Consider the following 14,663-nt stretch of genomic DNA (forward strand, 5'->3'; position numbering starts at 1 on the left):
GAGTGCAGAAGTGTACCTGGAGGTCAAAGGTCAGAGGGGAAGGCCTGCAAAGGCATGCTTTAGCGTAAGTTAGGCTGGATAGTTGCATACTCGACAAGATCTCCACCAGCGTGAACGGAGGTCCGAGGGCTGGGGTGTGAAGAGGCCAGAGCGGTGGTATCGAGTTCTGCATATTGGATGTCATAGTCCTTGGCACCAGTCGTCTAGAGTTGAGAGTGAAAGGAGGCAGAGAGCGAAGGAGAGAATTCAAGGAAAGAGAGGAAGGACAAGAGAGGGAAAAAAAAGTCAGTAACAAGGGAAAAAAAATTGAAAAAAAAAGAACTGATGCAGAAATAAAAAATAGTAAATAAATCTACAAAACAGTGAAATAATTACTCCCACCAGAGCAGACACAGGTTCGGGTTATAAATAACTTCAATCAACAGTCACTCCCCTTGTAAAGTCTGACAGCCACCATGGATGACACGGTGGTACAGCGGTTAGCACTGCTGCCTCAGAGAGCCATGTTCGATTCCCGGCTTGGGTCACCGTTTGTGAGGAGTCTGCACGTTCTCCCTGTGTCTGTGTGGGTTTCCTTTGGGGGCTCCAGTTTTCTCCCACAGTCTGGAAGATGTGCTGGTTAGGTGAATTGGCCACTCTAAATTCTCCCTCAGTGTAACTGAACAAGCGCTGGAGTGCGCTAACTAGGGGATTTTTACAGTAATTTCATTGCAGTGTTAATGTAAGCCTACTTGTGAAACTAATAAATAAACTTTACATGTTACGTGTTGATCATTCTTGTATAATTTAGGGAACAGAAAGACTTCCTGCTTTCCTTCTGGTGATGGTTTTATGATCCCAGTAACTGGAATAACAGTCACTCCCCACGCGCAGGTACAACTTATCACAATCTGCTACTTTTAGCATCAAACAATTGTTTTTAAAATTGATTTTACAGGATGTGGGCACCACTGGCCAGCATTTATTGCCCAACCCTAATTACCCTTGAGAAGGTGGGGGTGAGCTGCCTTCTTGAACCTATTGTAGGCTATGTGGTGTAGGTACACACACTGTGCTGTTAGGGAGGGAGTTCCAGCATTCAGATTCAGTGAAGGAATGGCCGATATATTTCCAAGTCAGGATGGTGAGTGGTTTGGAGGGGAAACTCCAGCTGGTGGTGTTCTCAGGTACCTGCTGTTCCTGTCCCAGACGGTTAAGTATCCGGGTTTGGAAGGCGCTGTTGAAGGAGCCTTGGTGAGTTGCTGCAGTGCATCTCATAGATGGTAACATGCCTGTCACTGAGTGTCAGTGGTGGAGGGAGTGGAAGGCGGTGGATGGTTTTCATACAAAGAAGGAAAAGACTAACATTTATTGAGCATCTGTCACACGCTCAGGCAGTCCCAAAGAGTGTTCCCGAAGCATTTTGGAAATGTAGTTGTTATTGTAATACAGGAAACTCTGCAGCCAACATAGTTGTATGAGGGAACTGACACTCTAGGCAGATGGTGGATGATCCTGAAACAGGAAGAGCCTATCTCTGCTCGATCAGCAGCAAATCCTCTGATAACCGCCAATGAAGAAACCCCTAGCTTCCATACTGCTCTGCACTCATCTAGCAGCTCTCGGGGGAATCTGGAGGCTCAGAATAATTCACCCAAAGCAGGAGAGAAAACAAATGGTTGATGATATTACTGAGCACATGTGCGGACAGGAGAAGTCAGATAGGAGAAATCACAGAGCATTCCTAGGAACGCATACCCCAGTGAGAGTCAGTGTGTGTGGGAGCCGTACCCCAGTGAGAGTCAGTGTGTGTGGGACCCGTACCCCAGTGAGAGTCAGTGTGTGTGGGAGCCGTACCCCAGTGAGGGTCAGTGTATGTGGGACCCGTACCCCAGTGAGAGTCAGTGTGTGTGGGAGCCGTACCCCAGTGAGAGTCAGTGTATGTGGGAGCCGTACCCCAGTGAGAGTCAGTGTGTGTGGGACCCGTACCCCAGTGAGAGTCAGTGTGTGTGGGAGCCGTACCCCGGTGAGAGTCAGTGTATGTGGGAGCCGTACCCCAGTGAGAGTCAGTGTGTGTGGGAGCCGTACCCCAGTGAGAGTCAGTGTGTGTGGGACCCGTACCCCAGTGAGGGTCAGTGTGTGTGGGACCCGTACCCCAGTGAGGGTCAGTGTATGTGGGACCCGTACCCCAGTGAGAGTCAGTGTGTGTGGGAGCCGTACCCCAGTGAGGGTCAGTGTGTGTGGGAGCCGTACCCCAGTGAGGGTCAGTGTGTGTGGGACCCGTACCCCAGTGAGAGTCAGTGTGTGTGGGAGCCGTACCCCAGTGAGGGTCAGTGTGTGTGGGACCCGTACCCCAGTGAGAGTCAGTGTGTGTGGGAGCCGTACCCCAGTGAGGGTCAGTGTGTGTGGGAGCCGTACCCCAGTGAGGGTCAGTGTGTGTGGGAGCCGTACCCCAGTGAGAGTCAGTGTGTGTGGGACCCGTACCCCGGTGAGGGTCAGTGTGTGTGGGAGCCGTACCCCAGTGAGGGTCAGTGTGTGTGGGACCCGTACCCCAGTGAGAGTCAGTGTGTGTGGTAGCCGTACCCCAGTGAGGGTCAGTGTGTGTGGGAGCCGTACCCCAGTGAGGGTCAGTGTGTGTGGGACCCGTAACCCAGTGAGAGTCAGTGTGTGTGGGACCCGTACCCCAGTGAGAGTCAGTGTGTGTGGGACCCGTAACCCAGTGAGAGTCAGTGTGTGTGGGAGCCGTACCCCAGTGAGAGTCAGTGTGTGTGGGAGCCGTACCCCAGTGAGAGTCAGTGTGTGTGGGACCCGTACCCCAGTGAGAGTCAGTGTGTGTGGGACCCGTAACCCAGTGAGAGTCAGTGTGTGTGGGAGTCGTACCCCAGTGAGAGTCAGTGTGTGTGGGAGCCGTACCCCAGTGAGAGTCAGTGTGTGTGGGAGCCGTACCCCAGTGAGAGTCAGTGTGTGTGGGAGCCGTACCCCAGTGAGGGTCAGTGTGTGTGGGAGCCGTACCCCAGTGAGAGTCAGTGTGTGTGGGAGCCGTACCCCAGTGAGAGTCAGTGTGTGTGGGAGCCGTACCCCAGTGAGGGTCAGTGTGTGTGGGTCCCGTACCCCAGTGAGGGTCAGTGTGTGTGGGACGGGGACTTACCTGGTCTGGCCTACATGTGACTCCAGAGCCACAGATCCTGAACTGCTCTTTGACATTCCTAGTAAGATATGAACATACTCACGAGATTGGCTCACTGTCCCTGTCTCAGGGAAATTAGTGACAGGTAAAACCTTCATCCTGACCAGGGACAAAGACAATAACTGTTCACGCCCCACCCTGCCCCCAGTGCCAGCCAGAACGGGGAATTTGGCACTCAGCCAAATCTTCATTCACTGCAGTGTGACTAGAAACTCCCAGTCCCGGGCGAGGTCAGAGAATCCTGTAAAAGAGTGAATTAAAAGAACTGGGAAACACTACCCGTTTACACTGAGTGTTGATTCAGTGTTTGGGGGTGTCTGTCCAATGAAGGAGATAGACTTTAATTTAAAAATTTGCTAATTTCCTATTGAACTGAAGCATTTTGGGTTAGAGTCTGAAATTTGTGTTGGGGGCGGTACACTCGATGCTGCCTCAGTTAAACGTGTGCATCTTAATATCCAAAGTACAGCAAACTACAACAGTGCCGACCTCCTGGTCTCTGCCCATCTCTAAGCCTGCACCCATGCAGCAGAGAGAGGGGAGAGGGGGTAGAGGGGAGAGAGAGGGAGGGAAGGGAGGAGAGTGAAAGGAGAGAGGGGAGAGAGAGAGGGCAGAGATAGGGGAGGAGGGAGAGGGGGAAAGGGGGGGAGAGAGAGAGAGGAGAGAGGGAAGAGAGAGGGGGAAGGGAGAGGAGAGAGGGGAGAGGGGAGAGGGAGGGAAGATGGTGGGGAGAGGGGGGGAGGGGAGAGAGAGGGAGGGGGAGAGCAGGGAGAGTGAGCAGAGAGAGAGGGGAGAGAGAGAGAGGAGAGATAGGGGAGTAGAGAGAGAGAAGAGGGAGAGAAAGGGGAGAGGGGGGAGAGAGAGGGGGAGAGAGAGGGGTGAGAGAGAGGGGTGAGAGAGAGGGGTGAGAGAGAGGGGGGAGAGAGAGGGGGGAGAGAGAGGGGGGAGAGAGAGGGGGGAGAGAGAGGGGGGAGAGAGAGGGGGGAGAGAGAGGGGGAGAGAAGAGTGAGAGAGAGGAGAGAGAGGGAGAGAAAGGGCAGAGAGAGGGAGCAGGCATCGGCACTCAGTGAACAGCAGGGGCAATGAGAGCTTCTCAGAGCCAGGTGGGAAACCCTGTCCCATATCCCTCAGTCCCAGTGTGTGAGGGAACACTGTAGTAGGAACACTGAGACTGCGGAGACCAATGTAGTTGGTTGTTTTTAGAGACAGAAGGTGCATTTACATAGTGCCTTTTACACCTTCAGCAATCTCTCAGCGAGAACACTTCCACTTAGACAACATTGTCTCCCTGGACCCTTCAGCTCATTATCCAGGCCAGAGCTCTGAGGGACTGCTGCACTGTTACTGCTCTTGTCTTTTGGTGTGAATTTAAAATGACGCTATCTGCTCACTCAGGAGAGCTTTACTCTGGGTCCCGGCCAATATTTATCCTCCAACCAACAGCACCAAGAAAGAAAAAGGTCAGCTCATTTCTCTCATCGATGTTTCTGGGATCTTCCTGTGCCCAAATTGGCTGCCAACATTACAGAGTCAGCCCTTCACTGAGTGTAAAGCACCTTGGGGTATTCTGAGGTTACAAAAGGTGTTTGATAAATACAAGTCTTTCTATCTCAATGAAAGGGGAACCAATTGCCTCTCACCATAGAACCAACCACACAAAATTAGGCCATTCAGCCCATATTTTTCATGCCAGCCCGAGTACACCCAAGTTCCCTTTCTAATCCCATCGCTAAATAAGGGTAAGGGGCAACGGGGCCATGTGATCAAATCAATGGTACCTAGCATCGTTTGTTGTACAGATTATAAATTCACACCAGTGATGTGGAGGTGCCGATGTCGGACTGGGGTGGACAAGGTGAGAGGTCACACGGCACCTGACAAAGGAGCAACGCTCCGAAAACTTGTGATTTCAAATAAACCTGTTGGACTTTAACCTGGTGTCATGTGACCTCTCATCAAATTCACAACTAGTTCACAGGTCAGTGTGGCAAACAATTAGGTCAGTAAAAGTTATGTTTACCTGTCTTGCCAGGGTACATACGAGTGGGGAAGTGATGCTGCAATTGTACAGGGTATTGGTGAGACTATAGCTGGAGTAATGTGGACAGCATTGCCCTCCTCACCCAGGGAAGGATATAAGAACATAAGAAACAGGAGCAGGAGTAGGCCATCTAGCCCCTCGAGCCTGCCCCGCCATTCAATAAGATCATGGCTGATCTGTCATGGCTCAGTTCCACATTCCCGCCCTCTCCCCATAACCCTTAATCCCCTCTCTTATCAAAAATCCATCAACCCGCTTCTTAAAAATATTTAGCGAGGCAGCCTCCACCACTTCAACGGGCAGAGAATTCCAGAGATTCACCACCCTTTGAGTGAAGAAGTTCCTCCAACTCCGTTCTAAACCGCCCCCCCTTTATCTTGAGGCTGTGCCCCCTAGTCCTACTGTCCTTTCTGAGCGGGAAGAGCCTCTCCACCTCGATCCTATCCATCCCATTCATCATATACATGCTTCAGACATGAAAGTGATGTTTGGGATGAGGGGTCTGTCTTATCACGGATACTTTGCATGAATGAGAGGTGACCTTACAAAGAACAAAGAACAGGAACAGGCCCTTCGGCCCTCCAAGCCTGCACCTATCACATTGTCCTTTCTAGACCAACCATCTGAATCCCTCTATTCCCTGTTTATTCATGTGCCTATCCAGATAAGTCTTAAATGTCACTAACATATCTGCCTCAACCACCTCACTTGGCAGTGCATTCCAGGCAAAATCACCCTCTATGTGAAAAGAAACTTCCCCTGCACATCTTCACTGAATGTTCCCCTCCTTATCTTCAACTTTTCCCCTCTTGTGATTGTCATTTCTGCCTTGGGAAAAAGCTTCCAACTGTTCACCCTATCTATGCCCCTCATAATTTTATAAACTTCTATTGGGTCGCCCCTCAAACTCTGTCTTTCCAGGGAGAACAATCCCAGTTTATTAAATCTCTCCTCATAGCTAATATCCTCCATACCAGGCAACATCCTGGTAAACCCTCTCTGCACTCTCTCCAAAGCCTCCATGTCCTTCTGGCAGTGTGGCGACCAGAACTGGACACAGTATTCCAAATGTGGCTGAACTGATGTTTTATACAACTCCAACATAATTAGCTGACTCTTATACTCGATGCCCTGGCGATGAAGGCAAGCGTGCCATATGCTTTCTTCACTACCTTTTCCAACAATGCTGCCACTTTTAAGGATCTGTGCACCCATACTCCTAGATCTCTCTTCGGATCATTCCTTATCGGAATGTTAAAAATTCTCAAGGCTCGACAGGGTAAATCCACTTGGCTGGAAGGTGTGGAACACACCCACAGCCTCAGTGTCTGGGGTTGGCCATTCAGCGCTGAGATAGCAGAAATGTCCTCACTCAGAGCGTTGTGAGTCTGTGGAATTCCCTCTCTCACTCAGTACATCCAGGAAAGAGGCAGATTGACGTAAGGACACTGGGGAAATAAAGAGGTCAGATCTTGTTCAATTGAGAGATCAGGCTGAAGGGGAACAGAGCAAACATTTGCTGCTGGTTTTTATATTTTGTTGTCAGTTTGGTGTGATGGCTGCAGTAGGAAAACAGCTCTCTCCAAACACAGGAAACTGATCTATGAATGCTGTTACTTTGCCATTGTTGAAAGGTCTGACGAGGTGTTAAATAGGATCCAGCTTGCTTCAAATCAATTTTGGTTAATGACTGGGAAAGGTTTCCATTGTTGCATCAACATTTAGTGCTATGATGGAATGGCTATATTGATTACAGGAACTCTGTAAACTGATGAGACTGGATGTGGCACAGTGCAGATTCCAGCAGTCAGTGTAATGATGAGTTGATTACAGCATAAACAACCCAAACTTTCCATTCTGCTCACTCCACACAATTATCATCAGCTTCATCATTGTGAACTCCATAACTCACATCATCAGCTATCAAACTGGCTAACAGTGAACTCTGTGTTCCAGGAATTAGATACAGCACAAACCCAGGCATGGACAGCCTGTTGTCAGATCTCTTAACTGGATAGTGAACAAGTGATGGCGACCCCAGTGAGAGTCAGTGTGTGTGGGACCCGTACCCCAGTGAGAGTCAGTGTGTGTGGGTCCCGTACCCCAGTGAGAGTCAGTGTGTGTGGGTCCCGTACCCCAGTGAGAGTCAGTGTGTGTGAGACCCGTACCCCAGTGAGAGTCAGTGTGTGTGGGAGCCGTACCCCAGTGAGAGTCAGTGTGTGTGGGACCTGTACCCCAGTGAGGGTCAGTGTGTGTGGGACCCGTTCCCCAGTGAGAGTCAGTGTGTGTGGGAGCCGTACCCCAGTGAGAGTCAGTGTGTGTGGGAGCCGTACCCCAGTGAGGGTCAGTGTGTGTGGGACTCGTACCCCAGTGAGAGTCAGTGTGTGTGGGTCCCGTACCCCAGTGAGAGTCAGTGTGTGTGGGTCCCGTACCCCAGTGAGAGTCAGTGTGTGTGGGAGCCGTACCCCAGTGAGAGTCAGTGTGTGTGGGAGCCGTACCCCAGTGAGAGTCAGTGTGTGTGGGTCCCGTACCCCAGTGAGAGTCAGTGTGTGTGGGTCCCGTACCCCAGTGAGAGTCAGTGTGTGTGGGAGCTGTACCCCAGTGAGGGTCAGTGTGTGTGGGACCCGTACCCCAGTGAGAGTCAGTGTGTGTGGGACCCGTACCCCAGTGAGAGTCAGTGTGTGTGGGAGCCGTACCCCAGTGAGAGTCAGTGTGTGTGGGAGCCGTACCCCAGTGAGAGTCAGTGTGTGGGACACGTACCCCAGTGAGGGTCAGTGTGTGTGAGACCCGTACCGCAGTGAGAGTCAGTGTGTGTGGGAGCCGTACCCCAGTGAGAGTCAGTGTGTGTGGGACCCGTACCCCAGTGAGAGTCAGTGTGTGTGGGAGCCGTACCCCAGTGAGAGTCAGTGTGTGTGGGAGCCGTACCCCAGTGAGAGTCAGTGTGTGTGGGAGCCGTACCCCAGTGAGAGTCAGTGTGTGTGGGTCCCGTACCCCAGTGAGAGTCAGTGTGTGTGGGTCCCGTACCCCAGTGAGAGTCAGTGTGTGTGGGAGCTGTACCCCAGTGAGGGTCAGTGTGTGTGGGACCCGTACCCCAGTGAGAGTCAGTGTGTGTGGGACCCGTACCCCAGTGAGAGTCAGTGTGTGTGGGAGCCGTACCCCAGTGAGAGTCAGTGTGTGTGGGAGCCGTACCCCAGTGAGAGTCAGTGTGTGGGACACGTACCCCAGTGAGGGTCAGTGTGTGTGAGACCCGTACCCCAGTGAGAGTCAGTGTGTGTGGGAGCCGTACCCCAGTGAGAGTCAGTGTGTGTGGGAGCCGTACCCCAGTGAGAGTCAGTGTGTGTGGGAGCCGTACCCCAGTGAGAGTCAGTGTGTGTGGGAGCCGTACCCCAGTGAGAGTCAGTGTGTGTGGGAGCCGTACCCCAGTGAGGGTCAGTGTGTGTGGGAGCCGTACCCCAGTGAGAGTCGGTGTGTGTGGGAGCCGTACCCCAGTGAGGGTCGGTGTGTGTGGGACCCGTACCCCAGTGAGGGTCAGTGTGTGTGGGACTCATACCCCAGTGAGAGTCAGTGTGTGTGGGAGCCGTACCCCAGTGAGAGTCAGTGTGTGTGGGACCCGTACCCCAGTGAGAGTCAGTGTGTGTGGGAGCCGTACCCCAGTGAGAGTCAGTGTGTGTGGGAGCCGTACCCCAGTGAGGGTCAGTGTGTGTGGGACTCGTACCCCAGTGAGAGTCAGTGTGTGTGGGACCCGTACCCCAGTGAGAGTCAGTGTGTGTGGGACCCGTACCCCAGTGAGGGTCAGTGTGTGTGGGACTCGTACCCCAGTGAGAGTCAGTGTGTGTGGGACCCGTACCCCAGTGAGAGTCAGTGTGTGTGGGAGCCGTACCCCAGTGAGGGTCAGTGTGTGTGGGACCCGTACCCCAGTGAGAGTCAGTGTGTGTGGGACCCGTACCCCAGTGAGAGTCAGTGTGTGTGGGACCCGTACCCCAGTGAGAGTCAGTGTGTGTGGGACCCGTACCCCAGTGAGAGTCAGTGTGTGTGGGACCTGTACCCCAGTGAGAGTCAGTGTGTGTGGGAGCCGTACCCCAGTGAGAGTCAGTGTGTGTGGGACCCGTACCCCAGTGAGAGTCAGTGTGTGTGGGAGCCGTACCCCAGTGTGAGTCAGTGTGTGTGGGAGCCGTACCCCAGTGAGAGTCAGTGTGTGTGGGACCCGTACCCCAGTGAGAGTCAGTGTGTGTGGGAGCCGTACCCCAGTGAGAGTCAGTGTGTGTGGGACCTGTACCCCAGTGAGAGTCAGTGTGTGTGGGAGCCGTACCCCAGTGAGAGTCAGTGTGTGTGGGAGCCGTACCCCAGTGAGAGTCAGTGTGTGTGGGACCTGTACCCCAGTGAGAGTCAGTGTGTGTGGGAGCCGTACCCCAGTGAGAGTCAGTGTGTGTGGGAGCCGTACCCCAGTGAGAGTCAGTGTGTGTGGGAGCCGTACCCCAGTGAGAGTCAGTGCGTGTGGGAGCCGTACCCCAGTGAGAGTCAGTGCGTGTGGGAGCCGTACCCCAGTGAGAGTCAGTGTGTGTGGGAGCCGTACCCCAGTGAGAGTCAGTGTGTGTGGGAGCCGTACCCCAGTGAGAGTCAGTGTGTGTGGGAGCCGTACCCCAGTGAGAGTCAGTGCGTGTGGGAGCCGTACCCCAGTGAGAGTCAGTGTGTGTGGGAGCCGTACCCCAGTGAGAGTCAGTGTGTGTGGGAGCCGTACCCCAGTGAGAGTCAGTGCGTGTGGGAGCCGTACCCCAGTGAGAGTCAGTGCGTGTGGGAGCCGTACCCCAGTGAGAGTCAGTGTGTGTGGGAGCCGTACCCCAGTGAGAGTCAGTGTGTGTGGGAGCCGTACCCCAGTGAGAGTCAGTGTGTGTGGGAGCCGTACCCCAGTGAGAGTCAGTGTGTGTGGGAGCCGTACCCCAGTGAGAGTCAGTGTGTGTGGGAGCCGTACCCCAGTGAGAGTCAGTGTGTGTGGGAGCCGTACCCCAGTGTAAAGTCGAGTTCAGGGTGAAGAATCTGCTTGTTGTTGGTGTTGAGCTCAGGCTGATATTTTGCTGAGCTTACAATGATTAACTAATCTCATTGCTTGTGAGTGAAGATCTCTGCGATGGAATAGGGAACATTAGTGTCTCATTCATTTACTATCACCTGAACTCTGGAATCCTCAAGCTCATTTTAATCTCTGACTTTCTCTACGATTGGTGATGGGTCTCCTTCCTCGTTCCTTTCCGCTCAGTCCCGTGCCAGCTCTCTTCCTCCTCCCTGCTTCTTCACTCATAGAATCCCCCCAGTGCAGACGGAAGCCATTCAGCCCATCGAATTTGCACTGATCACAATCCCACCCAGGCCCTATTCCCATAACTCCATGCATTTACCCTAGCTAGTTCCCCCTGACACCAAGGGGTAATTTAGCACAGCCAATCCACCTAACCTGCACATCTCTGGAGTGTGGGAGGAAACTGCAGCACCCGGAGGAAACCCATGTAGTCATGGGGAGAATGTGCAAACTCCAGACAGACAGTGACCGGAGGCTGGAATTGAATCCGGGTCCCTGGTGCTATGAGACAGCAGTGTTAACCACCCACTCAGTTGGAATCAGGGATCAGATCTCAATCTCCACTTTCTCAGAAACTCACAACCTGGACTTTCCCCCACCTTCAGTTTCCACTTCTCCCTGTCATTTGCAGGAATTTTAAATATAAACAGGATGCCAACGAATCGCTACTTTCTGATTAATCTCATCTTTCCTGGTCTTTGGAACCCCTGACGGTTCCTCGTCCTCTGTGCCTGATCCAACCCCTTTTCCAGCTTGCAGGTGCAGCAGGTGGTCAGGAAGGCGAATGGGATGCTGGCCTTCATAGCGAGGGGGATTGAATATAAAAGTAGGGAGGTCTTGCTGCAGCTGTATAGGGCATTGGTGAGGCCGCAGCTGGAGTACTGTGTGCAGTTTTGGGCGCCGTACTTACTCAAGGATATTTTGGCCTTGGAGGGAGTGCAGAGGAGGTTTACTAGGCTGATACCGGAGTTGAGGGGGTTGAGCTATGAGGAGAGGCTGAATAAACTGGGCTTGTACTCGTTAGAGTTTAGAAGAATGAGGGGAGATCTCACTGAGACGTATAAGATGATGAATGGGATGGATAGGATAGAGGTGGAGAGACTCTTCCCGCTCAAAAAAGACAGTAGGACTAGGGGGCACAGCCTCAAGATAAAAGGGGGGCGGTTTAGAACGGAGTTGAGGAGGAACTTCTTCACTCAAAGGGTGGTGAATCTCTGGAATTCTCTGCCCGTTGAAGTGGTGGAGGCTGCCTCGCTAAATATTTTTAAGACGCGGGTTGATGGGTTTTTGATAGGAGAGGGGATTAAGGGTTATGGGGAGAGGGCGGGAAAGTGGAACTGAGCCACGACAGATCAGCCATGATCTTATTGAATGGCGGGTCAGGCTCGAAGGGCTAGATGGCCTACTCCTGCTCCTATTTCTTATGTTCTTATGTTCTCCATAAAAGGAACCAAACAATTTTCCAGCAGGGGCCAGATGTGACTTGTGTTTGTGAGTGGCACCAATCCCCCTCTCTCCATCCCCCTCTCTCCATCCCGCTCTTTCTCTATCCCCCTCTCTCCATCCCGCTCTCTCTCTATTCCCTGCTCTCCATCCCGCTCTCTATCCCCCTCTCTCCATCCCGCTCTCTCTCTATCCCCCTCTCTCCATCCCATGCTCTCTCTCCATCCCGCTCTCTCTCCATCCCGCTCTCTCTCCATCCCGCTCTCTCTCCATCCCGCTCTCTCTCCATCCCGCTCTCTCTCCATCCCGCTCTCTCTCCATCCCGCTCTCTCTCTATCCCCCTCTCTCTCTATCCCCCTCTCTCTCTATTCCCCTCTCTCTCTATCCCCCTCTCTCTCTATCCCCCTCTCTCCATCCCGCTCCATGTTCCCTGCGTGAATTGGCTCCTGGTCCCACAGGATCTCCAATTGAAAATTCTCACCCTGGTTTTCAAACTCCACTCCCCGTCTCTGCCGCCTGCTCCAACTCCACAATTCTCCCCGAAACTTGTGCTTCTCTCGTTTTGACCTCCTGCCAATCTGCGATTGGAGTCAGTCTGCCATTGGTGGCTCTGTCCTCCCCCTCCCCAGTCCGCTCTCCCTCTCTCTCCTCATTCGTGATGCTGTTTAAAACCGAGCTTTAGGCCACCAGTATCGATATCTCTTCATGTTCTAATGAGACTCAGTGTTAAACTGTGTTTCGGTATATTGCTGTGAAGCACTGCGGGACATATCATCCTGTTTAAGGTGCTTTCGGAATGTAATTTGCTGCAGTTTGTATCTTTGTGCAGTTGACCAAGAGGTTGTGGGGACTGAGAGAGGTGAGGAGAGAGGAGGGACTGTGTTCTTCTGTCACGTACATCACTGTCTGACAAGAGAGTAATGTAGCAGTGTACAAAAATGTCCAGAGGGGAAACGTTTCCACACAGAGGGTGGTGAGTGTCTGGAACAAGCTGCCAGAGATAGCGGTAAAGGCGGGTACAATTCTGTCTTTTAAAAAGCGTTTAGTTGGTTACATGGGTAGGATGGGTATAGAGGGATATGGGCCAAATGTGGGCAATTGGGGCTAACATTGGGGTTTTAAAAAGAGGGCGGCATGGATAAGTTGGGCCGAAGGGCCTGTTTCCAGGCTGTAAACCTCAATGACTCTATAGTAATTTATTTTAATGCAGGAATTCTGGTGAGTAAAGCAGATGAGTTGAGGGTGTTGATTAACACATGGGAGTTTGATATTGTTGTAATCACAGAAATGTGGTTGAGGGAGGGGCAAGGCTGGCAGCTCAATATTCTGAGGTGACACGGCAGTGGGGGTGGATGGGAAAGGCGGGTGTATAAGGGGAGCGGGTTTGATCAAGGAATCCATTCGAACAGTAAGGGGAGATGATATCTTAGAAGGTTCCTCAAATGAGGCCACGTGGGTAGAACTTAGAAACAAAAATGGGGCAATCACTCGGAGTGTACTATCGCCCTCCTCCCCAAAGAGTCAGGGAGAGATACAAGGGTAGATAGAAGGTGGCACAGTGGTTAGCACTGCTGCCTCACAGCTCCAGGAACCCAGGCTCAATTCTGTCCTTGGGTCACTATCTGTGTGGAGTCTGCATGTTATCCCCGTGTCTGCGTGGGTTTCCTCTGGGTGCTCTGGTTTCCTCCCACACTCCAAAGATGTGTGGGTTAGGTTTATTGGCCATGCTAAATTGACCCTAGTGTCAGGGGGATTAGCAGCGTAAATATGTGAGGTTACGGGGATAGGGTCTGGGTGGGATTATGGTCAGTACAGGCGCACTGGGCCAAATGGCCGCCTTCTGCACTATAGGGATTTTATGGTTCAATGATATCTAAGCAAATCTCTGAGAATTATAATAATAAAAGGGTAATAATAGTAATGGATTTCAAATTCCCCAATACTAACCCAGATAATCAAAATGTGAAAGGCTTAGAGGGGGGGTGGAATTCTTAAAATGCATCCAGGAGAGAAAGGGGGTGATGCCTGACCTAGTTTTAGGGAATGAAGCTGGGTAAGTGATAGAGCTTTCAGTGGGGGAACATTTTGGTGACAGTGACCATAACTCAGTAGGATTTAAATTTGTTGTAGAGGGACAAAGATGAACTAGAAATAAAGGTTTTGAATTAGGGGAGGGTCAATTTTAACGGGATTAAACTAGGATCTGTCCAAAGTGGACTGGGAAGCTACTTGTAGAAAAATCTACATCAGAGCAAAGAGAGTTATTCAAGAAAGGAGAGGGAATGTACAAGGCTAACATGTTCCTGTAAAGAGTGGGACCAAGAAGTCTAGAGAACTCTGGGTTACAGGGGATTGGATAAGGAAACGTAGGAAGGTGTATGGCAGATACAAGGGGCTCACAACAGCAGAAGCCCCAGAGGGGTTTAGAAAGTGCGGGGCTGGGGGTACTTAAAAAAAAATTACGACAGTGAAGATGGGGCATGAAAAAACACTGCTAGGCAAAATAAAAGAAAATCCAGAAGTATTTTGCAAGTATATTAAGGAGAAGCAGGTTACCAGGGAAAGAGTGGGGCCCATTATGGACCAAAATGATAATCTTGAGTGTGGAACTGGAAGATGTAGGTGAGGTTTTAAATGAGTATTTTGCATCAGTGTTAACGATGGAGAAGGATGATGTAGCTAAAGGAATCAGGGAGGGATATTGTGATTTATTTAACACTGAGAGGAAGGAGGGATTGATGGTTTTAACAGGCCTAAAAGTAGATAAATCCTCAGGCCCAAATGAAATTTACCCCAGGCTGCTGTGTAAGGCCAGGGAAAAGATTACAGAGACTCTGATACCAATTACCAAATCCACTCCGGCTGCAGCAGAGGAGCCTGATCATTGTCAGACAGCTAATGTAGCACTATTATTAAAGAAATAGGGAAAAACAGGTTAT

General features: G+C 51.6%; 1 protein-coding gene across 1 annotated transcript in view; it reads right to left on the reverse strand.

Annotated features, from left to right (window-relative positions):
* The window catches only part of nectin1b (nectin cell adhesion molecule 1b), a gene marked incomplete at its 5' end in the record, with an annotated part of 320,574 nt that overhangs the window by 17,779 nt on the left and 288,132 nt on the right, over nt 1-14,663 (reverse strand). The window contains one exon of the mRNA XM_080183142.1: nt 91-203. Within this exon, the coding sequence (XP_080039268.1) occupies nt 91-203 (113 nt within the window). The remainder of the gene's footprint in view (nt 1-90; nt 204-14,663) is intronic.

Source organism: Carcharhinus amblyrhynchos, unplaced genomic scaffold (genome assembly GCF_965287045.1).
Source record: "Carcharhinus amblyrhynchos unplaced genomic scaffold, sCarAmb.v2.hapA chromosome_165, whole genome shotgun sequence".
Taxonomy (NCBI): Eukaryota; Metazoa; Chordata; class Chondrichthyes; order Carcharhiniformes; family Carcharhinidae; genus Carcharhinus; species Carcharhinus amblyrhynchos.